Source organism: Aspergillus brasiliensis (genome assembly GCF_001889945.1).
Source record: "Aspergillus brasiliensis CBS 101740 unplaced genomic scaffold ASPBRscaffold_12, whole genome shotgun sequence".
Classification (NCBI taxonomy): Eukaryota; Fungi; Ascomycota; class Eurotiomycetes; order Eurotiales; family Aspergillaceae; genus Aspergillus; species Aspergillus brasiliensis.
Window position 1 is genome coordinate 854,523 of NW_027137453.1, and position 22,859 is coordinate 877,381.

The following is a 22,859-nucleotide window of genomic DNA, read 5'->3' on the forward strand; positions in this document are numbered from 1 at the left end:
TTTTTCTTTCCCTTTCTTTTTCTTTTTTCTTTCTTTTATTTCCTTTTCTATTCAGTTCTTTTTCTTTCCTTCCTCTCTCTCTTTTCTTTTCTTTTCTTTTTTTCTTCTTTCCCCAATATGGGGTTTCTCAGGTCTCGTTCAAGCGATGGAGAAAGGGAGGTTGAGATAAGGTTGGCGCCAAGATGGATCCCGCTGTTGGTTTGGCTTCTCTTTGAGTTCATTATTTGTGCTTGCAGTATCTGTTGCGCGCATACGGAAAGATGTGGTTTCTGAAGCGAATACTCTCGGTGTACTGTATCACTTGTTGATCTTTAGACAGTCAGCCAGAGATGAGTAATGAATAATTCATGCAAATCAAGCTTGCGATCGCATTAGCCTCACACCAAGTTCAGACGATAGATGCTGTTTTAATGGCTTGCATGGAGAGTATATGAGCCCGAAGCTTACTGCCAGAGTTGACTTTCATTTAAGAGGCATTCCACAGCCAGATTCGCATGGTATCATCCTCATAATGCATCTCAAGAGTCGAAGCATCGACGGGTTCCGCATACACGCTGATATCTCTTGAATCTCAGACTCCCGCTGAAGGAGCTGCACGGGTCTCGCCATTACTGGGGCTGTCCATGCAAGAGAGAATCCACAGATTGCCTCACTTTATCGATCAGATCTTCCTCTTTTGCTCTTCGTTTCCCCTTTATCTACTATTATACTTTTATACTTCTCACTTCTCTTGCTGCAGTGCCCAGATTAGTCATCATCTCCTTCTTGGTGGGGTGCTGACATACCGCCTTGGCTGCCGGCAGAAACAGCCAAAACCATCAGCTCCGCCTTATCAGACGCGTTGTTCTTGTAGCGCCTCGCCTCGCCTCGCTCTTGCGCGTTTCCTGCGCGTGTCTTTATTCTGAAAATCTGATTATCCTGAAGCTATATTTCTTTTCTTCGCTCATTTATTGGTGCTGCCTCATTCAGCGATCATTTGTGTAGCTGTGGCGTGACCAAGCAACGGAGATGCCATATCCGTTCCGCCGCTCTAAGACTTTCTCAGGAACCGGGAATGGTCTTTTAGACGTGCTGGTGTAGTTTGGAATCTCACCACCCCCTGAGATCAGCCGGGACTGGCTGGCTCGATGACATGGAGCCTAGCGGAGACCCTCTCGATTGGACAGTCGATGAGGTGGTGCAATTCCTGTGTCGGAATCCTCAGACTCCATGGTCTCGGTCATCATCGCGTGCTCCACGACCGGACCCTATCACCTTTGAAGCTACGCTTCGGGAGAATGAAATTACCGGCGAAGTTCTGATGCATGATGTAGACAAAGAGACCCTACGGGAAGATCTTGGCGTGAGAGCTCTTGGTCATCGTAGCTCTATACTCATGGCAATACGCTATATCCAGCGGAAGTCTCCCAAATTCCAGGAATCCAGGAATCTAGGCAATCTGCCTGAAGATCACATCGACTACGCGAACCCGGTGATTTCTCGACTAGAACCCCCAGCGTATCGTTTGCCGCCGTCTCAGAGTGAGGCACCTCAACGTGGATCTTACCAAAATGCTCTTCTTCAGACGCATTCATCCAGGGTCCCGCCGCAGGAGCCTTCTGGAAACGGTCCTCAAGCTGATTCTGAACATAGAGCTGATCCTGAGGAGCATCACAAGCCAAGCGAGGCTGCAAGTCGTCCCGGTACTATACGGCGAGATGAGGGAATCATCCCGTCAACCTCAGAACAACCACTTTCTGAGAGACGCACTCGGCCTGGTGAGGATTTGGTTATCGATGCCCATGGCAAGAAACGCAGAAAGCTCAATCTTAGTGCCGTGGCTCAGGACGAGTCCGACCATAACGTTTCGAAACAGACAAGCAGCCGGCAGACAAGCAGACCTAAAAGTCCCAAAGAGTGGTACATGGGTTCGGAAGAGCTGAATGTTTCCAGACTATTCTATACCTCTGAGTCAGACTCCGACCCAGAAGAGAATGACCAGACGTTTTCAATGATCGGCCCCAGACTTCCAGCTGGCCAGCGCAGATTTGTGAACCAGAGACTTATCTACTTCCACAGGCAGCGGCCCGTGAAGCTAAGTTCCACGCAGTCAGCTTTGGTTCCTTATCGAGAGTTGACCCAGCAGAAAAGTAAACCGTCGAAAAAGGATGTAGTCATAGGCCCTAGCGGCTCAAGGGCCTGCACCTTGTATACTGTGGATAATGGCAAGGTCACAGTCACCAAAGACGAAATCCAGAGTTGGCCGCAGTTAGTTCAGTCGGAGAAGGCTGGTAGCGGAGCCGGGAAGGATCATGATCCCTTTGCCTATCTGCTACAGAAGTACCCCGCACAGGATGACGAAGACGATGGCCTTGATACTCTTCCTCTGTATGGAGACTCAGGATCAGAAGGAGAGTTCGACGACGAGACATGGCAGGAAATTGAGGAGGAGCGCCGGGAACCATTACCAAGGCAAACAATCCTTACACCTACTGAGGTCAAATCTATCATTGCAAGTTGCATTTCAGAGTATGAAGACAACTGGCTGCAAGATGGAAAGATCAAAGAGGAGCCAAAAGCGCGAAGAATTTGGTTATCCTCCAGACGAGGTAAAACAACTAATGAACAAATCAAGACAGCCACCCGCGACATTAGTCTTCTAGAACGACGTCTACGTGTATTCACCAAAGCAATACAGGAAGGTGAATATGCATCACGAAAAGAGCTACAAATACAATGCCGAAGCCTAGAGAACACCGTCAGCAACATCCAGAAGCAAAAGTGGCTTATATCCGTGCTTGAACTTGAGCAGTGTCCTCCGAAGATGGCTCGCTCTATGAGGCCTTTGCCTCCCAAACGGCAAAGCACTGATGAGGATGGAGAGTCGCTTGGCTCGGAAACTGATAACGGGTCTCTTGCTGATGACTCCCTTGACGAGTTCATTGATGATGACGTTTTCCGCAAAAGCTCTACCCCTTCGTCGGACGACGGTGATATCATTAGTCCTTCTGGACTAAGGCGAAAATTCCGCGCTAGACCACATCCTTTTGTTGAATCTAGTTCTCCATCCCCTCCACCAATTCCTGAAGGACCAATAGAAACCATTGACCTGACCGGCGATGATCCACTGCCTGAAGACGATGACTTTACCGTTGAGACGCCCCCATTAAACCCAGCACGACAGACGCCGCAATCCGAACATGTCCTGTCAAGAGAAATCTCTCCTGCACCAAAACTTCCTCCTAAGGTATATGTCGAGATACCGAGTGTTGTCATACCGAAAGCCGAGATATCGTCACCAATGAAGCAAGATGGCATCGCACAGTCTGATGCGAGTTCTGAGAGGCATAGTATAGACAGATTTGTGGATCTACCCGAGATCAACGATTTTGGCAAACTGAAGGCAATCCCTTGGAGGCTCCTACAAGAGCGCCATGACCGTCACAGGCTCTTGGCGAAGTTAATAGCAGCCCTCCCAGATGAAGAACGGCGGAAACTGGCGAGAATGGTCCCGACATACGATATGACAGAACTGCAAAGCCTCACTCTCACTGCCGTGAAACGACTGAGCAGACGGAAGGACACAATGCCTGGATTGGCACCTGATGTAGCTAATTTTGTCTTTCGCACAGCATCACTCTTTATTTCATGGGTAAATTGCGCTTATTATCAAGTGAAGGGCTTTCCCAAAAACGATGTTCTCAAGGCAAAATGGCGTGCCACGGAATTTCCCGGTTTTTACAAGGAACTTTCCAGCCGCTTGGATGCATACCAGGCTTGGGATATAAATCGACAACAGACAGAAATGACTGTCCTTGATTCACCCCACAAGAAAAGGAAACGAGAAGTGAAGGAGAGCCAAACCGCAAAAATGAATCAAGAAATCGCCAAACTTCGTGTTGCTCATCAAGAAAAGTTGAGGCAGAAGCTTGAACGCAAATTGGAAAGCATGGGTGTCAGTAATACTGATGCCACTCGCCAGGCGGTCAGCTTTGGCAATCCTGTCATATACTTGGACCCTCATATCGGACAGCGCGTCAAGCCTCATCAACTGCATGGCATTCAATTCATGTGGCGAGAGCTGACCGAGGGTGGTGGGAATCATCAGGGCTGTCTCCTAGCTCATACAATGGGCTTGGGTAAAACGATGCAGGTCATCTCCCTCCTTGTCACCATAGCGAATGCGGCAGCTTCTGAGAACCCTTGGATAAAGAAGCAAATTCCAGACGACCTCCTTCGATCCCAGACCCTTATTCTTTGTCCGTCGTCACTGATCGAGAATTGGTATGAGGAGTTCCTCATGTGGACTCCGAAGGATTCGGCCATCGGGCCTGTGAACAAAGTGACCAGCTCGGCTACTCTGTCGGAGAGGCTGGAGACCGTGGCTCTTTGGAATGAAGAAGGCGGAGTACTTCTTATCAGCTACGACATATTCCGGACATGGATCCACAATAAAGAAACGAGCAAGAGAGCCAAGCCTCTCTCGGAAGAGGAGCATGAGAACATCAAGAAGTGGCTTCTGGAAGGAGCCAACATCATTGTTGCTGATGAAGCTCATAAGATGAAGAATCCAGTTTCTGCAATTACTCTTGCGGCTATGCAGTTCCGCTCTCAGAGCCGCATTGCATTGACTGGCTCTCCTCTTGCGAATAACCTTGTGGATTACTTCACTATGGTCAATTGGATTGCCAATGGCTACTTGGGAGAGTTCACAGAGTTCAAGGCTAACTTTGTTGAGCCTATCGAGGAAGGGCTGTACGTGGATAGCACATATAGCGAGCGACGGCGGTCTCTTGTAAAGCTTCGGGTCCTGAACACGATTCTTGAACCAAAGATCAACCGGGCTGATATCTCTGTCCTTGAGGGCAGCTTGCCTCCTAAGGTTGAATTTGTCATTACTGTTCCATTGACCGAGGTGCAGAAGTCCGCATACGATCTATACGTGCAGTCAGTTCTACAGGACAGAAACGATGTTAGCAGGATGCAGCTCCTGTCTTGGCTTGCTGTTCTGGGCCTGTGTTGCAATCACCCGGCTTGTTTCAGAGATAAGCTGCTTAGCAGAGCCAATGATGCTCAGAAGCTCGATAGGATGATAGACGGCGCTGCGATCGAACCAGCACCTGGTGACGAGCCGATCACGCAGCTAGGCCTGGACGTTGAAAGTCTCGTGTCAAAACAAGAGCAGATCTTCTCCACTGTTCCTGACATGAGTGCTGCAACACTGTCCTGTCGAGCCGAAATTTTGAACAGGATCATCGCGGAGTCTGTTCGGGCTGGAGATAAGGTGCTTGTCTTTTCGCACAGCTTACCTACACTCAACTACGTCGAGAACGATATTCTCAAGGCATCTGGTTGGAAATACTGCCGTCTAGATGGAAGCACTCCAATTGCCAGCCGACAAGCTGCTACCAAGAAGTTCAACCACGGGTCTACGGAGGATGTATACCTGATCTCGACTCGTGCTGGTGGCCTCGGCCTCAATATTTTTGGTGCTAACCGTGTCATCATCTTCGACTTCACATTCAATCCTGTCTGGGAAGAACAAGCCGTTGGACGTGCCTATCGCTTGGGTCAAAAGAAGCCTGTCTATGTCTATCGATTCATTGCGGGCGGTACTTTCGAAGAGGTCATGTACAACAAAGCCGTTTTCAAAACCCAGCTTGCCTTCCGGGTGGTCGACAAGAAAAACCCAGTTCGCTTAGCCACCAAGTCTCTTGGGGAGTATCTGTTCCCAGCGAAGGAGACACCGCAGCAAGACGTCACAGAATGTCTCGGAAAGGATCCAGAAGTCTTAGACAGGATCATCCGCGCAGACGCCAATGCCGGTGACAGTCCAAGACTGATCCGAAGTATCAAACTCACAGAACTATTTCAAAAGGACGACAACGACAAGTTGACCGAGGACGAGAAATACGCAGCCCAGCAGCAGCTCGAGGACGAGCGGCTAAAGCGTACCGATTATGAAGCTTACCAGCGAATGATCATCGAAAGACAAAGAATGGCATTGTCACAGGGTTCTGGGCCATTTGGCACAACTTCAACAATGCATGTTCCCCAACTGCCATTTCAGCAACCTCCACAGCCCTTTGCGCCCCAGCCATCTGCACCTGCACCTCAGCCTACTATCCCAGCTAGTGCACACAATGTTGGACCTCCGGCTCTGGCTCCGGACACGAGCGTCACGCAACCAGCTCCGCAATCACCTGTTGCGATCCCTGGTCTGGCGATGATCAGTCCTGATCAGTCTCATGCCCACCTTCATGCTCGAAGCACTCCTGTGACGCCCGGCAACGGCGCTCATTCCAGCCATCTGTTTCCGAACGCCTCCTTTCATGCCGCGGCCACTGCTGCATCAGCGCAAGCAAACAACGGCGGCGGCTGTTTTACCGAGGGCTCAAATGCAATAAGAGGTCAATCAGAGCCACCGCAAGCTTTGCAGGACCATAACAAACCGAGCTGCAGGCCACAGTGAGGATACCTCTACACCACTTCATTGCACGGAGTATGAATTCTACAGCCCACTTTCACTTTACATTCATTCCATTATCAGATACCTTCCCCTTTCTTACTTTCCCTATCAGTACAAATTTTACACTCCATGTAATAATCCCTCCTCTCAGTGGCCAAATAACATACCTTTCATCCCCTGCTCCACTTTGGCATCTGTCTAAAATCCCATTAGCGAAACGTACTTCTGCTACTGCTGCGCACTCACTCTCCATCTTCATCATGTATCTTTGACGATCCCACCTCACTCTTTGTGTTTTTTTCTACACATAGAATATCATGTGATTAATGAACATTAAATGGCCTGATATGATTCATGAATGATAGTAATACTACTATTAGTAGAACTAATGAGGATTAATTTAATTGTTTTTTCTATTTTTTGATATGGAAATGGGGGATATGTTGTATCAGTGCTACTACTAAGTTACTGGATCTGTTGTTCGTAAGGAATAGTAAGGTAGTAAAGGTGTGTTTGAGTTCCACGAAGGAGCTACTGCTTAGATGTAATTTCAAGTCCATTCAGGCTACACCTTCTATCATGGGATCTAAGCAACGGGCTTAATGAGAATAAGTGTCATTAATGTAGATAGACATGAAAGAGGTAGTAAATCCCGAATAATAAGTCTCTCTCTCACACACAAATCCCACTAAAAAGCAAGAAGCAATACAGTTTTATCCATTATCATCCATAATAATTAATACAAGGAAATCACCATGAGAAAAAAACTTCTATTTGAGCAACTTTTCCAAATCCGCCACCCTCGTCGCTCTATCATCGACCTTCTTCCTCGTCGCCGTCTCCCTGAACGCCTCAAGCATCAACTTCCGTTTATTCTCCTGAATAGCCAGTACTCGATCCTCAATACTATCTTCCATAACGAGTCGCCAGACGGTAGTTTCGCGTTTCTGGCCCAGCCGGTATACGCGATCGACGGCCTGGTCCTCAATAGCGGGAGCCCACCAGCTATCGCAGAGGATGGCTTGGTTGGCTGCCACGAGGTTCAAGCCGACGCTGCAGACGCTCAGGCTAGCGAGGAGGACAGTGCAGGATGGATCGGTGGAGAAGCGCAGGGTGGAGTTGTCGCGGCTGATGGAGGACATTTTGCCGTCGATGCGGGCGAATCCGATGCCGTGGCGGAGGAGGTGAGGTTCGATGAGATTGAGGAAGGAGGTCCATTGGCTGAAGACAACGGTTTTGGTTCCCTGGGCTTGGCCTTGAGCTGTGAGGATCTTGATCAGGGCCTCGATCTTGCTGCTGGGATTGTCCGGGTCGGCGTCGACGGTGTCGGCGCTTTCGCCCATTTCGACGGCCGGGGAGACTAGGGTTGTCGTGTCTGGGATTTCAGCGCGGCACATGGGGCATTTGTGTTGGCGTTCGATGACTTGTTCGATGCAGGGTCGATCGAAGGCGTGCGCGCAGGCGGTGATTACGGGTTGTTCGAGATTGTCGAGACAGATGGGGCAGGTGTCTTGGCTTTCGATGCGGATTTGGAGCATGTCTTGGAGGGCTTTGATGTTTTCGGGGGTTAAGGGGACAACTTTGTTGTTTTCGAGGAGGTCGGCGAGTTTATCCAGTCGGTTCTTGCAGAGTGCCCAGTGGTTGCAGACTTGTCGTAGACGGAGAATTACTTCGAGGAGGTGAGAGTAGCTGGCATTGGTTTTATCTTTGGATTTGAAGTCCAGGAGCATGCCCTTAGCCTCGGACCTGTCGGGTGTCAGTTGTAGATTAGGGAAAGGCAATTGTTGATACGTACTGGAACATGTCATATTTTTCTTGCTCGTGAGGATGGAACTTGATGCGCAGGATGCGTGAAGTGAGAGGGGGCAAGCGCAAGTTGACAAAGTTCATGTCCTTTCTGCGACGTAGACAGATAGTCGTCATCAGTGCTTGGAGCAGCATGCGGGAATCAGGGTCTCCGGATAACAGAGGTCGGATTAGGACACTGTTGAAGACGGCCAGATCCTCGAGACCACCAGTGAGTCTCAAGAAGCGCACCTGCGAGTAGAGGTCCTTGAGTGTGTTGACAATGGGCGTTCCTGTCAGAGTCCACCGTGAACTCGCCCTCAGGTTGCAAGCTGCCAGGGCACCCTTCGACCGTGGGTTGCGAATGGTATGTCCTTCGTCAAGGACGACACGCCGCCAGTGGATGGAAAAGAGACCCTTCTTCGGAGGTGCTTTAGCATTCGGGCTGTACTCCATGGCCAGAGCACCGTAGCTTGTAACAACCACATCATACTGATCCAGATTGCTTGCTTCCTTCTTCCCCTGCCCATGGTAGATGAGCACCTTTGGGGCTCTATCGCTATGAGTATGAACAAGCGCCTGGTTTCGCCAGTTGCTCATCACACCAACCGGGGCCACGATCAGTGTGGTTCTGGAGGACTCCGAAGTCTTAGGCTGAGAATTTACCAGTATCAATGACAGGATCTGAATAGTCTTGCCCAATCCCATATCATCAGCCAGTATACCACCGCTCGCCAGGGGCGGAGCCTGCGTCATAGAATAATTGGTAGCAATGTTGGTGTACTTGTTACCATTCTTCTTCCAGAGCTGCACGACATCACCCCCATCGACAGGAAGACTCGGATTCTCCTTTTCAATCATCCAAGCAAGCCCCTGGCGCTGATACGGAAGCAGCTCCGTCGCCAAAGCAGCCGGAGACTCGGCCATTGGCATATTCTCCAAGTCGGATTCCTTCATGCCAAAGTCCTCCGCGACATGGCCGATATCGCGTGGGTTGAAAGTGCTGCTCTGGCCTATGAGCTCCTCCAGATTCTCACCTTCAATCAGCCCTTCCCCAGTGAAGAGATTCGAATAACCCAATACATTCTCTCCTTGGAACTGCTTCCCTTTACCCTTAGCAAGCGATCTCGCCAGCTTCGCCGCCTCCTTCCTCGCCTTCTCCCGTTCCTTCGCCAGCTTCTTCTCATTGCGCTCATTCTGCTTAAACCCACCCAGAGGTAACTTATCCATCTCCATCCGACTCCTCAACGCCTGTCTCGCCTCCGGCTGACTAGTCCCGAACAGCTTCAGAACAATAGGACAATCGAAAGCGCCAATCACACCGGTCAAAATACCATCAACAACAAGAGATCTATCATCCTACACCGACCCCAAGGGAAGAACCACAGCAACAAATTTAGCTCCAAGCAACTTCAATACTACACGATACGAAACTAGAAAAGCAGTCAAGACTTACCAAATACTTCGCCAACACAGCCGCCACCGTCCGCGGAATATGTCCAATCTGCTGCCCCATGACATTGTCGACGCGGATCGCATTGGAATCATACGGGTTCCCCGGGTCGCGCACAACGCGAACATGCTCTCCGATCGTAGCATGTCCTCGATAATATCGTACGCCGACAATCTTAGCTTTCAGGTCCCCATAGTGAATGTATGTGGAAGCATCGTCGCCAGCGTCTTGACTTCCTTGGATGAGATCTGTTGCTTGGGCGTCATCTTCGTCCTCGCCTCCGTCGCCTGATTGGCTGAGGGGCACGAAGGTCGTGTCTTGGCCGAAGCGTTGGCCGTTGGTGGTGCGCGGCGTGGGATGGTATCGCGTGTTGTTTGTGACTTCATCGGTAGTAAGATCTACCTGCTCGAAGCTGCGCTTCCCTAGAGCGCGACCCATGATGGGGGATGGTGGTGGTGGTGAAGATGTTGGAATGGAGGACGAAAGTTGATAGATAGAATCGGGGATGTCACTGATAAGTTTCCTCGATAAGAAGCGGAGAAACGCGCTAAATCGCGGCTCCATGTGACTTGGGTGGATACTTCTCTATACTTAAAGTGACAGTTGCTTCATTCATTGTAGATAACTATGAGAAGAAGACGTATTTTATTTTCTACATACTATAATTTCTGTGTTTTCGCAGCAGAAGTCTTAGTGCTGATCTACCATTCTATATACGAGAAGAGCGCTAGCCATGCAACTAACCGCACACTAATAATTAAATCCCGATGCCAAGCTATCACACCCCAGTGGCATTCATCGGGGCCACACAATGCATGACGGAAGCGACTGGACTGGTTCACTCTTTGAAAGAATCCCGAGTGTTCACTCGATCAACGTCATACGGATTGCCTTCGTACACAGACTCTGCCTTTACAGAGCCCGGTCGCCGCGACCCTTGCGACGCTATCGAGCGGGTCCGGGTAGCGTCTTCGGTTGTCACAGCAGGGAGATCGCCGAGTCTCGACTTCTCTCCGAGCGTAGACGAAGAGGCCTGAACCGGCGAGACTTCTGTCTCTTCCTCCGCAACGTCTTTCTCCGGCTCCGGCTGACGATTGTCTCGCGTGCTTTGCTCCATCAGCCTCCTCATGAAGGCATCCGACTGCGCCGAATACTTGCACCGGGTCCGGATCGCTGGGCCGTATTTATAAAATAAGAAAGGAAAGGGGATACACGCGAGCGCCAGGAATGCGGGGATGCTGGAGGCCCAGTGGACACCCAGGTTGTGATACATGTAGGTCGTGAAGAGCGGGAAGACGGCGCCAAAGATCGAGCGCAGAACGGAATTGGCGGCCAGCACTGAGGCGGCGAAGATGGTGTAGGCATCGATCAGGTAGTTCATCAAGCTGAGGAAGACCAGCACCATACCGAACCCAAAGGGCACACAGGCCGCGATACTCGCCATGAAGTGGATCGAAGGGTAATTGGTCCAGGCAAACCAGAAGAGGCCCACAGGGATCATCACTGAGGCCATCAGACACGGAGGGAGACGCGCTTCTGGAGGTGCAAACCCCTTATGGGCTTCATCCGTCTTCTCATACCGCTTGTTGTCCCAGATGCTGTACAGGACGGCCAGGTTCATACCCACCATGACCCCCAGAAATGATAGACCAGAAACACCTTGATTCCAACCGCGCAGCTCCTGGTACACAATTGGGAACGCTGCAAACATCATGTACAATGTCCCATAGATAATGGCCATGTAGATGGACAGTAGCAAGACGATCGGCTCACGGAAGAGCAGAATCCACGGCCGCGATAGGGCTGTCTTGAACACGGTGGCATAAGGGACCTTCCCTCGCTCGGCCTCAGTCTTGCTTCGATGGACCTTGCCCGTTACCTTGGTGAGCTTCTTGGCACGCTGCTGTAATAACACTGGGGCGTAGGTCTCCGGCACCACCAGACTACCGATGATCCAGAGAAGACCGGAGAAAGCAGCCAGGAAGCCCATCACCCACTTCCACCCCGCGTTCATCCCCAGGAAGCCTCCGCACACCGGGCCGATGGTTGGGCCCATAAACGGCGCCGCGGCGAAGATACTCATGGCCAATCCCCGCTGCTTCGCAGGGAACAGATCCGCCACCACTCCGCCGGCATTTGTCAACGGCGATGATCCGAATGCGCCCGCAAAGAAGCGTAGGATGATGAGGGTCGCGATGTTCTTGGAGCCGGTGATACCGGCATTGAACGCCGCGAGTCCACAATAGCTGATGAAGAAGAGGTATTGCCGGCCCCAGAGTTCACTCATGGGGGCCCAGAGCAGAGGGCCGATAGCGAAGCCCAGCACGAAGAGCGAGATACCGAGAGTGGCCACCTCGGTGCCCACATGGAAGCTTTCCATTATCTGGTCGACTCCTCCACTGTAGGCTGACGAGACCAAGGACACGGCGAGCGTGGCCCAGGCCACAGTAATCGTATACAGCCATTTGCGCCAGGCGGGGAAATTCATGGGATTTCGGGGATCGTTCGGAATCCAGGTGACGAGATATGGGTCATCTTCAGTGCCAGATCCCTCCCATGGATAATCGAGGATTTCTTGGGTGAGTACGCCCTGGTCGAGCAGAAGGCGCCAATAAGAGATTCGGGTGGGCATGGCCGGCTCCCCAGCAGCTGGGGGATTGTCACCAGCCATGCTTGGTGGTTCGATTATGTTTGTCAGGAAAATGGCGGCCGGGCCACGGTCTAATATAGGAGCTTCAAACCACAGACAAACAGAGTCGCAACCTTACGCAAGGGAAGACTCGAGATTATTTATCTTGGGGGCCGACTGGGACCAGCCCTGTATGCATGGTCACTGGCTACTACTAGTAGCGGAAAGAAGCAAACCGACCACGCGAAATACACCGAGAGCGCTAGTCGTTGGGGAGGATTCTGCAGCCTCTAAAAACGAAGGAGCTGACGATAGAGCAGCTGATCCCCGATTGCGACAGACCCAATAACGGACTCCAATATTGGGCTCCCCCATATAGACTATTGGGTTTGGGTGAGCACGAGCGCAATGCATCTTCCAATCATCATGCGGACATGAGCCCCAGAGAATACCTGGATGGGCCGGCGAATTAGTCGAAGGTGGGTTGTGTGAGATTCTTGTGCATAAGAGCTGGTCGCATAAAAGTTCCTCAATTTGGCGATCGATTCCTGGTTTGGAGGCCCATGCATGGACGGTTCAGGCATGCGGTTGGTGGAATGGCCTCACTGCACAAGCATGCACACTTTGGGATGCATAAGACGGAGATTGGAACACGAGAGGAACCGAAGCCACAGGCGTGGAGGCGGCTTTAGCCGACCGGTGAACGGCGTTGTCTGAACTCTCAAGGGTGAAGACTGAAGAGATGCCATCGTTATCTGCCGATTCTGCTGACGGATTGACTCATGGGTCCTCCATAGTTGAGTGGCACTAGCTGATCATCTCGCTTATCTGTGCAGTGTGAATAATGTAAGGATAATGGGGAATAATGAGCCATGGAAGGGTGAGATTAAAGGAGCCATCTCGCCTTCTCTCTGGCTCTAGTCTACCCCAGATGGAGTTCGGTTTCATTCGGCTGGGGTCTCCAGGCTCCAGACGCTATCTAGATCCACTCATTCGGTCATTGATTCATTGATTCCTGGCTCAAGTTTCAGCTGTTCACTTGACAGGATGTTGACTTGCTCTCTTGAAATCTCGCATAAAATCGTGTAGTGCTTCCTACCACTGTGGATGGACTGCATTCTTTGTGCGAAACATGCAACTCCCAAGCCTCACAGCGTTAATTCTGTACTCGACATTGACTAATTCTCACAATCTTCATTTCGGTGGCCGCCGGGAATTGTCAGGCTTTTGTATTGATTAATTGTGTCTGTGTCGGACACAGCAGTGCTTCCAAATGGAAATGGCCATACCGCTAACTCCGTACTGCTTGTCCGAACAGGCCAAATAGTTATCCTCCGACCGGATTGCTCTCCCGGGGATTTGCTGAATCATGATGCTGTTCCAGTTTCAGTATCGACGCCACAGCAGGGTCGACCCTTGGAATTGACTGATACTGATAATAACCAATTTCCAACAGGATCTTGCTGGCTTCGAAACCCCTGGACAGGCGACGTGCGGGATGGTTACCGATCCAACTTTTCTGTGTCGAAGCCACGGTCGCACTCCAGAAAGAAGCTCGGTGTTACGCAGCAGCTAATATATCCTTTGGAACCCTGGGTGGCCTCTCACATTCATCTCCATTGATAGTTCTACAGATCAGATATGTGATATGCGAGGGCATTCTTGACACTCAACAAATGAACAACTCAAAAAGCAGAAAAAAGCGGCCAGGACCGGCCCGTAGGCCGGCGTGGCGATCCCTTGCTTTGAAGCATCGCGATGACTTCGCCGCCACTCCGATGAAGCATCCTTACCTGAACCTCATGGTTTCCTCCTTACACACTACCTAATCTTATCCTTATAGATTTACCTTGATTATATTGCTCCTTTCTCTTCCTATTCTTATCGCTGGATCCGACCATCCTTCCGATGGCCGCCTCTCAGCCTCCTTTTTCATACCGCCGCCTCATTCATGACAACCAAGCTCATTTCGAGTCACTCATCCAAAATGGCGAAGTCAAGCCCGTACTCTTGTGGCATCTGACACTACCGCTCGTATTGTCAATTCTAGCGCTCCTGGTCCCACAGGATAAAGGTGGCCGCTATGTCCGTCCCCTGGTGCTGGCGTGCATCATAGGCATCACCAGCAATGTCCTCCAGCATCGACGCATGCTCACAGGCGGCAATGGCTACATGGGCGCTCTCATTCCTGTATGGAGCACCATCTGGTCTGCGACAATTCTTCTCTTCCGCCATGTTGAGCGCGACTTCAAACGCATCGAGCGTCGCCCATTATCATCAGCTCCTACCGCAGTTGTCCCAAACGGAGGTGCGGCCCTCAATGGCCATGCCAAAGAACCAAACTGCATAGACGCCACCACCAACAGCAGCACCGAATCTGTCACATGGCAACCGTACCCACAGACGTTATCCCACCGTATCAACTGGGTCATCAGCGTGGCTACCAGCATGCGCGGGCCCGAATGGAATTGGCGCATCTCCTCCATGGGCGCCTTACCTGCCTCAGTCCAAGCGCAGCTCAACAAACCCCCACAGCATCACAGCAAAGCAGAAGCAGAAGAAGAAGCAAGCACAAAGGCCCAGACCATGTGCACTCGTCTCCGCTCCACACTCATTCTCTTCTTCCAATCCTACCTCCTCCTCGACCTCATCAAACTCCTCATGATCCGCGACCAATACTTCATGGGCAGCGTATCTCCCTCCCCTCCGCTCCCCTTCCCCTTCCACCACCTCACCCCCTACCCCATCCTCATCCACATCTACCGCAGCCTGGTAACGGGCACCGGCGTCCTCGCCGCCCTCAACTACGTGACCTCCCTGAACCCTCTCATCTTCGGCGGCCTCTCCCTCGCCTTTCCCAACGCCGCCAAATCTCTCACTTCTGTGCCCCTCTCCGCTCCCTATCTCTACCCCCCAACCTTCGGCCCCTTCTTTACCTCGATCCTCGACCACAGCCTCGCCGGCTGCTGGAGCATCTGGTGGCACCAGCTCTTCCGCTACGGCTTCGTCTCCGCCGGCCACTGGCTCCTCTCTCTCCTCCCCTCCAGCCTATCATCTTCCCGCCCCGTCCGCCGTACCCTCACCGTCCTCGTCGCCTTTGCTCTCAGTGGCATCATCCACGCCTCCGGCAGCTACGCCCAGAACCGCGAGACTCATCCCCTTGCGGGCCCGTTCCGGTTCTTTATCCTCCAGGCGGTAGGAATCCTCGTTCAGGGGGTGATTTCTCCACCGCTTTGGTTATGGATGCCGCGTCCGATGAGACGGACCTGTAATGCCGTGTTTGCGGTGGCTTGGCTGTTGGGGACGAGCGGGTCGGTGGTGGAGGATTTTGCGAGGGGTGGGCTGTGGTTTACGGAGCCGTTGCCGGTGAGTTTGTTGAGGGGATTGGGGGTGGGGGTGGACGATGCCGACAGGGGGTGGTGGTGGTGGAGTGGGAAGTGGTTTGGGAGGTGGGATGGTGGTGGGGTTTTTTGGAATAGGGGGTGGAGGGTTTATTGATGTTTATATAGTTGGTCTTCGGGTGAGTTGGTGAGTTGGTGTATATACACTATATACTAGTCAATGTAGAGCTAGAATAGAGCATAGATGGCGGGGGTACATAGATAGTTAAGATTTGGATGTGATTTGGACTTGTCTCTGTTATTTGGAGATGGAATTAGACATGCAGTCAGTATGCGCTGGATTTGTGTGTTGGATATAAGAACCGGTGATTTCCGGATTAATCATGCTTATTGAACCGTTGAATAATCGCTACACTTTTAACTTTTATATAGTATATAGTACAGACATATCTCCCTTAATCGTTCATCTACTCCTCATCCTCATCCTCGTCATCCGTATCCGGGTCGACATTCAAAGAGGGCATTTCATCATCGCTCTCATCCTCGGCTGCTTCCGCCGCGGCCAAGGTAGACGGCTGCTTCGCAACAGAACTCAAAGCAGGTTTCAGCGTCTGCACCGGAGCCGGTCCGGCGATAGACGACGTGGGGACAGAGATAGCGGCTGTGCCGGTGAAAGTCGCCGGGGAGGCTGCGTCCAGAGGAGGCTGGGTAATCGCAGCAGCTTCAAACCGGGGCTTTTTGCTTTGTGAGCCGGGACTAGCCGTCGTCGTCGTTGATGAGGGGACAGCAGATGGTGCCGAGGGCTGTCCGGCGACTTCAACTTCGTCGGTGTAGCTGCGTTTGCTGGGTGGCGAGGGGATATCCTTCTCCACGTCCATCATGTCGTGGTGCTGGAGGGTGGGGGTGGCAGTGGGCTTGAGGAACCCGGTTGCTGTAGATGCGGGGACTGCGGTAGTTGCCGCCTCGTCTTCATCTTCGTCTTCGTCGTCATCCATGGGCAAGTAGCCGTTGGCTGTCGGGCCGTTCATCAGCACGGGCATGCGCGGGCGGATGAGGCTTTCCACTTCTGTTTCGGCGGGATAGCTGCGCGCCAGGAAGGGAAGGATGCTGATGCCTACGCCACGGCCTTGCATGGCTGGGAAGGGGTTGAGGACGCTAGCCAGCATGGCGTTCTTGTCCGAGGTCAGGATGATGGTGCGGTCGACCTCGGCGCGGAGGGCCGGGGACAGGAACTCGGACGGGGTGTGCGTCAGCGTGGCGGCGAGGAGCTCGGAGGCAGCACGTGTGAGGTCAGGGAAGGACGAGGAAGAGCTAGTCTGACGGACTTGCTTCAGTCCGGGGTTCAAGAAGGAGTCGGCGTTCACGGTGGCTTGGCTGGACTTGTTCTTCGACTTGGGGTCGGGCTTCTCGGTGGCTGTAGTCTGGTTGCCGGCGGGAGGCAGGAGGTCGTGGCAGCATTTGCGGATGATGGAGGCCAGGGAAGACACACTCTGCTTGGTCATGGAGGGGCCGAGGCGTGTGAGCAAGGCGCTGATCAGATCGTAAACGGCGGTGCGGACATCGCGGCTGAATTGCTCTGCACGGAAAACCCACAGCGCCTGCTCCAGAATGGTTTGTGCGACGGGAATGGCGCTGGTTTCGAGGGCGTTAACCAGGTGAAGGAGGAGTTTCAGACACGCGATGTGGATGCGAGGAAGTTCGGTGAGCAACTGCTCTCGCTCCGCGCGGCCAATCTGGGGATTGGCTTGGATGTCGCTGCCACCGGAGGGATACACCACCATGTTCAATCGGGCCGTCAGATCCAGGATCGCTCCCACCGGGATGGTCACGGTGGAAGCAGTAGCGGTGCCGACGAATCCAGAAAGCAAGCGCAAAAGCACAACCAGCCGGTTGACACCAGAATTCAGACCCTGCCAGCCCTCAAGCCCCAAAGCGTCGGGACCGTTACCCACTTCCTGGCTGTAGTTCTGCGGTTGCGACAACGATCGCAGTGACGGGTCGAACGACTCCCACTGTTCCATAACGGCTCTCAGAACGTAGGACGAGGTCGCGTGCACCGAGGTAATGGTCATGCGACAAGCGGTCTTCCATTCGTCACCGCCGGTGTTCTTCGGGGCGCAGTTGTGGAGAGAGATGAATAGCCGCTGAGCAATTTCTAGCACATGTTCCGGGAACGTGGGCGACGTGGATCCGATGATGACCTGAAGGAGACTGTGAATCTGCGCGGTGAACGGGCGGAAGATAGTCGGGTGCCTTGCGATCAGCTCATTGATTGCCTGGAGTACAACCTCGACAAAGGGGGTATTCGGCTTGAGTCTCCGGACGGGCTCAGAAGATGGCTTGACGGAGATTAGGTTCAGCGCAGAAGTAACGAAGCCTGGTAGAGCCGGAGTAGTGATCTCGCGAACGAGGGTCGGATATTGGTAGGTCAGGTGGAAGATGCGAGTCAAGGTGATGATGCACATTTTCTTCGTAGAGACGGGATCGGATTTCTATTCGCAGCAGGTCAGTAAGGGTATTCCAAGCAATATTCTCTACATTGAGAGAATCTTACACCCAAAATGCTGATCAACCCGCGAACAAACGGTTCGCTCGAGCGTAGAATCTCCCACTGCCCAGCCTCAACCAGCGCCTTCACAAGCACCACCGCGGTCCAGCGACCTTCATACGTGCGGTCCTGCAGCAGACTCCCCAAGCGAGTAATGAGCTTATGAACCTGAACGGCATTGTCCGAGTCTGTCTTGCCTGACTTCTGGCTCTGGGGAGTTGACAGCAGCTCCCCGCAATTGCTGATAGAAGATGCGAGGCATGATGCGAGATGCGGCAGTTGCTTGACGGGCACGTTGGTCAACCGGTGGTTGACGGCATGGAGGGACATGGACATGTAGGCCATCTTCACGAGGGCGAATTTGCACAAGCGACCGCGGGGAAGCAATTGACGGGTCTGGCGCAAGATTGAGCGATGTTCCAAATATCCAAATTTCTGGGAAATTTTTGGCTGCGACGCTCGGACCACATGAAGCCTCGGGCAATAATACGAGACATTACGTACGTTACGGCGGGTCTCCCCTTAAGATGGTCTCCGCCGTCAACGGGCCATATTATCTTGATTCTCTGCTGCTGCCTCGAGTGGGCATTCGTCCCTGTTATGGACGCTGCTTCTTTCTCTTCCCTCCGATTGTAAATCACTGATCCCTCCGTCTCTGTCTGACCTTTCTCAATCATGACTGTAAGTGGTGGCTTCTCATCCTCTCCTCCCCCTGGGAACATCCCAATGGCTACCTTGTGGAAGCTTCCCCCCTCAATCTGCCACCACATGCCTCCCGCTGACCGAGGCACCGATTACCACACATGTAGGGTCGTGACTCTGATAAGGGGCATCGCTATGTTACGGCCCTGGACAATGCGCGTTGCCAGAATAAGTGGGAAGAAGTTCCGGAGTTGATTCGAAAGGTCACCAAACATGCTCCGCAGAGAACATGTAATGCCAACTTGCCTTTCCCCGGAAATACTGGCCGGCTAGCAGATGGACTAATAGGGATGCCATAGGTCTTCTCGAAGTCGCCAGCGCTGAATACCAGCTGGCCTCACACCTTCAAAAGCATCCTTCCACCCCTCGCCCTTCCTCCGCCTCCGGTCTCCATGACCTGATTCCGTCACTCCTATCCACCGTCAACCGAGCAGAAGGATCGAAGCAAGAAGTCTTTCAGGCGCAGGTCTGCTTGGGATGGGTACATTGGACTGTCAATGAGCTAGGCTTGGCAGCTGCCCGGTTCCCTCAAGATTTTGGAGAAGCCGTGAGTGAGCTCGAGCAGGCAGGGGAAGAGCTCTCGCCGTGGACCAAAACATGTCTCGTCAAAGCGTGTTATCTCAAGGGTGCGTGTGATCCACAGCGAAGATCTCGGAAGCTACTCATGCTAATCCATGGATAGGTTCTGCACAGCGCATGACCTCCGATCCCGAAGGCGCTCTGGAGACCCTTCATTCGCTTACGCCATGGGTGAATAGTCAGCTCCAATCTTCTACAAACAGCTCACAGTTTCTCTACTGGTCCGAGAAGCTATTGGGCCAGGGTGCCTCATTGGCATACGAGCAAGCCAGCAGAGACCTTGCCGCTGCTAATGCTCAAACGATAGCCACGGCGTTAGGGTTTTTCAGACTGTGGGCGTCTCATCCGTCAGTCAAGCAAATGACCTTACCGCAAGGCATGCTTATGGACAGCACTACCGAGCCGGTTTCGAAATCACCAACATGGAAGTCGTACTACAACCTGCTATCCAGTATCCTGCAACAGGGCCTGCCGTATTGCCCTCCGGCAAATGGCCCTGAACGCCCGCAGCTCGCCAGTGAAATCCGACGCGTTGAGTCGCTTTGTGAAGCTAGTATTCTGCGCGAAACAAAATTCCCTACGGCTGAGTCCAGCAACCCGGAAGTCGAGGCTTGGGTTGAACAAGTAATCCAGAACTGGGAGGTGCTTTGCGGTGCCGGTTGGTCGGACGAAGAGCTTGGGGAGGGTGGCCAGAATGCTGTCGGCAGAAACGTTCTTGATGTAAGCTTTCAATCCAAGGAACTGAGTGACGGAAAACAACTTGCTGATAACCATAGATCCTTTACCGCGCTGCTACCAAGACATATCACTCACACTTGATTCTGCGGCGTCTGTTCCACGTGCACTGTTCACTCGCAGACTACGATCTTGCTTTAAGGGCGCTCGATTCCTATATCGAAATTGTCACAAGTGCCAAAGAACGGGCGGCAAAGGGGGCTGAGTACGGAGATCTGGAGAATGATGGCATCCTATTGCGCACCGTGTCGGAGGGTATCACGATGCTGAGTTGCTTTGGCTCGGAGAAAGACGCCGAGAAAGCAAAGGACCTCACATCTCTCCTGAAGGAATTCACCGAGAAACATGTACAAGATGATGAAGAGCAGGGCATGACTCTTATTACTCCTGAAACTAGCTCGACCAGCTCCCAGGCCGTCCCTCCGTCGGACATCGCTGCAGCGTACAGGGGAATTGGTATCGGGCTTGCTAACTGGGCTTACTGGACTCCCGTAAACGAGGATCGCGACGACATCCGGGCCGAAGCCATTGACTATTTAGAGAGAAGTCTAGCCCCGGAGCTCGAAGACGAGTCCAACTGCTCCTCTCTATATACGTTGGCTGTTCTTTTGGCAGAGAACCGGGATCTAGACGGCGCCATCGATTACGTCAAGTCGGCGTTGACATCCGATGCACAGCATAAGGCAGGCCAAGCCGATTTTGCCCGGGAGAGGGATCTGGTGCCTATGTGGCATCTGCTTGCTCTTCTTCTTTCCGCGAAGCAGGACTTCGACATTGCCGAACGCTCGTGTGAAGCCGCATTTGAGCAGTTCCCCGCTACGGTGACATCCCTCGCTCATAGCGACAGACGACCGCAGAAGCAGAATCAATCTCCTCAAGATCAGATCGCGGGAATCACTCATGAGCTCATCGATAAGCTACGAGTCCGCGAGAAAGAGCGTATCATTGAGACACGGATGACCCAGCTGGCGTTTGTTGAACTTGTCGAGGGCCCTGGAGCTGCTGTCAATCATAGCGACCAGCTCCTCAGTCTGTTCGCCACACTCTTCCGCTCTTTAGACCTCGAAGGGAACGAGAAGGCCAATACCAATACCAAGAGTGATCACCTTGTTCCCCCGAAAAGCTCTGCTGGGACTGTGAAAAGCCTCCGCGGCAGCCTCTTTGGACGGCACAAGGGGCCCCGCGCTCCTGACCGGAGGACAGAGTTTGGACAGGAGCCCAAGACAGACAACTCGGCCTTTGCAGATGCGGCGCCGGCGATACAGGTCACAGATGGAGAGAAGCCTGCTTTAAACGACAACTCAGCCGTCCCGGGAACAGACTCACGTCAAGCCCGTAAAAGGAGCAATACTCTGAGGAAGGGAGATGATGCTCAAAATGCCAATTCGAGTCATGCCAACGGTGATACCGGGACTCAGGCTGGGCCTGAAGCCGGCAATCCCGTCCCAGACATGGTCGGACTGGCCGTGTCGGACGCAGCAGCCCAGCCGCAAAGCGCAAAGCAGCCATTGGGGCCTATCGCTCACAATATGAAGTACAACCAACCACCAGCTCCAGCTGGGCATTCCAAGCAACCACCGGAGCAGGATATCCGACTACCTACATCGTACGCTTTCGACTCTCCCACCAGGGCGGTGACCAAGGTCCCGCCTACTCAGGCCCAAAAGCATGGCCTGTGCATCCTCATCAAGGTTTGGCTGCTTATCGCTGGGCTCTATCGCCGGGCATCGTCTTTTGAGGATGCGCATGAGGCATGCGAGGAAGCAGCCAAGCAGGTGACGCGCTTCGAAGCTCTTGTGGCGTCACAAGAGACCTCCGCTAGAGCGTTTAGGGAGCGTGGATGGGGCGTTCCCAAAAGCACTGATGAACTATGGGCAGATGTTTACGCCGAACGCGGTCTCCAGTCCATTGACCAGGCTCGCCCGCATGAAGCAATGGAGCACTTCGAGACGGCGCTTCTCCATTATGCGGATCATCCGAAGGCTACTGTTGGTTTGTCAAATCTGCTCCTCGACGTCTGGGAAAAGAAGATGCCTTTACAACCACCAAAGCCCCGGCTCGATGCTGGCGTATCAACGCTTTCGCTGTCTCCGAGCAATCCAAGCAAACCGTCATCCGAAGACGATGCGAAGCGGTCAAGTCAGGCGGAAAAGCCGCAGGCCAAAACCGTTCCGGATTCGGACGATGAGGAGCCTCGACTCCTGAACCGCATCGCGGCCCGCGAGCGTGCCTTTGGCCTGCTGTCCGGGTTGACCAAGCGCGGCAGTGCATGGGACAACTCCGAGGCATGGTACGCACTTTCCCGCGCGTATGAGGCGGAGGGTCAGATCCAAAAGTTGAGGGATGTCCTGTGGTGGTGTATAGAGCTCGAAGACCGACGACCCATCCGGCACTGGTCCAACATCGGCTCTGGTATATACGTTCTCTGATTATTGTATCTACAAGCGTCAAGGGAGCTGGTTTGTGACATTTGAATTTGGCATTTGGTTGCTGTGATACCTCGGTGATATCCTCATGTGCATAATTAGATTACGGACTACTGTATAGAACTGGCAGGTCAATGGGGATACTAATTGTGAACAATCGCGATGGTTCAAACGGAAAGTAGGACATCTTATTTATTTACACATCTTCGAACA

The 22,859-nt window shown here is 52.7% G+C and overlaps 6 protein-coding genes across 6 annotated transcripts; 3 read left to right on the forward strand and 3 right to left on the reverse strand.

The window, feature by feature from the left end:
• Positions 1-862: 862 nt before the first annotated feature.
• ASPBRDRAFT_46864 (putative SNF2 family helicase/ATPase) lies at positions 863-6,791 on the forward strand. The gene has a single exon (XM_067625733.1). The coding sequence runs from the start codon at positions 1,133-1,135 to the stop codon at positions 6,449-6,451; it is 5,319 nt and encodes a 1,772-aa protein (XP_067475926.1). The 5' UTR covers positions 863-1,132; the 3' UTR covers positions 6,452-6,791.
• A 285-nt stretch (positions 6,792-7,076) lies between these two features.
• On the reverse strand, positions 7,077-10,155 carry ASPBRDRAFT_46865 (DEAD/DEAH box helicase). The gene is made up of 3 exons (XM_067625734.1): positions 9,690-10,155; positions 8,244-9,592; positions 7,077-8,194 (listed from the first exon to the last, which is right to left on the reverse strand). Exons 1-3 carry the CDS (start codon positions 10,122-10,124, stop codon positions 7,219-7,221), a joined length of 2,760 nt encoding a protein of 919 aa, XP_067475927.1. The 5' UTR covers positions 10,125-10,155; the 3' UTR covers positions 7,077-7,218.
• Positions 10,156-10,524: 369 nt separating this feature from the next.
• Positions 10,525-12,357, reverse strand: ASPBRDRAFT_133377 (MFS transporter; the record flags this gene model as incomplete). Its single annotated transcript, XM_067618514.1, has 1 exon — positions 10,525-12,357. The coding sequence occupies one exon, from the start codon at positions 12,355-12,357 to the stop codon at positions 10,525-10,527; it is 1,833 nt and encodes a 610-aa protein (XP_067475928.1).
• Positions 12,358-14,223: 1,866 nt separating this feature from the next.
• ASPBRDRAFT_199108 (wax synthase family protein) lies at positions 14,224-15,813 on the forward strand (the record flags this gene model as incomplete). Its single annotated transcript, XM_067621287.1, has 1 exon — positions 14,224-15,813. One exon carries the CDS (start codon positions 14,224-14,226, stop codon positions 15,811-15,813), a length of 1,590 nt encoding a protein of 529 aa, XP_067475929.1.
• Positions 15,814-16,123: 310 nt separating this feature from the next.
• On the reverse strand, positions 16,124-18,549 carry ASPBRDRAFT_199109 (uncharacterized protein; the record flags this gene model as incomplete). The annotated part of the gene is made up of 2 exons (XM_067621288.1): positions 16,124-18,148; positions 18,211-18,549. 2 exons carry the CDS (start codon positions 18,547-18,549, stop codon positions 16,124-16,126), a joined length of 2,364 nt encoding a protein of 787 aa, XP_067475930.1.
• Positions 18,550-18,751: 202 nt separating this feature from the next.
• ASPBRDRAFT_46868 (putative filamentation protein (Rhf1)) lies at positions 18,752-22,830 on the forward strand. Its single transcript, XM_067625735.1, has 5 exons — positions 18,752-18,885; positions 19,014-19,137; positions 19,206-19,532; positions 19,589-20,205; positions 20,262-22,830. Exons 1-5 carry the CDS (start codon positions 18,880-18,882, stop codon positions 22,647-22,649), a joined length of 3,462 nt encoding a protein of 1,153 aa, XP_067475931.1. The 5' UTR covers positions 18,752-18,879; the 3' UTR covers positions 22,650-22,830.
• Positions 22,831-22,859: the final 29 nt, after the last annotated feature.

Excerpts from the sequence above, each read along its gene's own strand:
- ASPBRDRAFT_46864 (XM_067625733.1), top strand. The coding sequence starts at position 1,133 with ATGGAGCCTAGCGGAGACCCTCTCGATTGGACAGTCGATGAGGTGGTG.
- ASPBRDRAFT_46865 (XM_067625734.1), bottom strand. The coding sequence starts at position 10,124 with ATGGGTCGCGCTCTAGGGAAGCGCAGCTTCGAGCAGGTAGATCTTACT. Across the intron at positions 9,593-9,689 it reads CTGTGTTGGCGAAGTATTTG|GATGATAGATCTCTTGTTGT; the intron begins GTAAGTCTTGAC and ends GGGTCGGTGTAG. Across the intron at positions 8,195-8,243 it reads GAAAAATATGACATGTTCCA|GTCCGAGGCTAAGGGCATGC; the intron begins GTACGTATCAAC and ends GACACCCGACAG.
- ASPBRDRAFT_46868 (XM_067625735.1), top strand. Across the intron at positions 19,533-19,588 it reads CAAAGCGTGTTATCTCAAGG|GTTCTGCACAGCGCATGACC; the intron begins GTGCGTGTGATC and ends ATCCATGGATAG. Across the intron at positions 20,206-20,261 it reads TCGGCAGAAACGTTCTTGAT|ATCCTTTACCGCGCTGCTAC; the intron begins GTAAGCTTTCAA and ends TGATAACCATAG.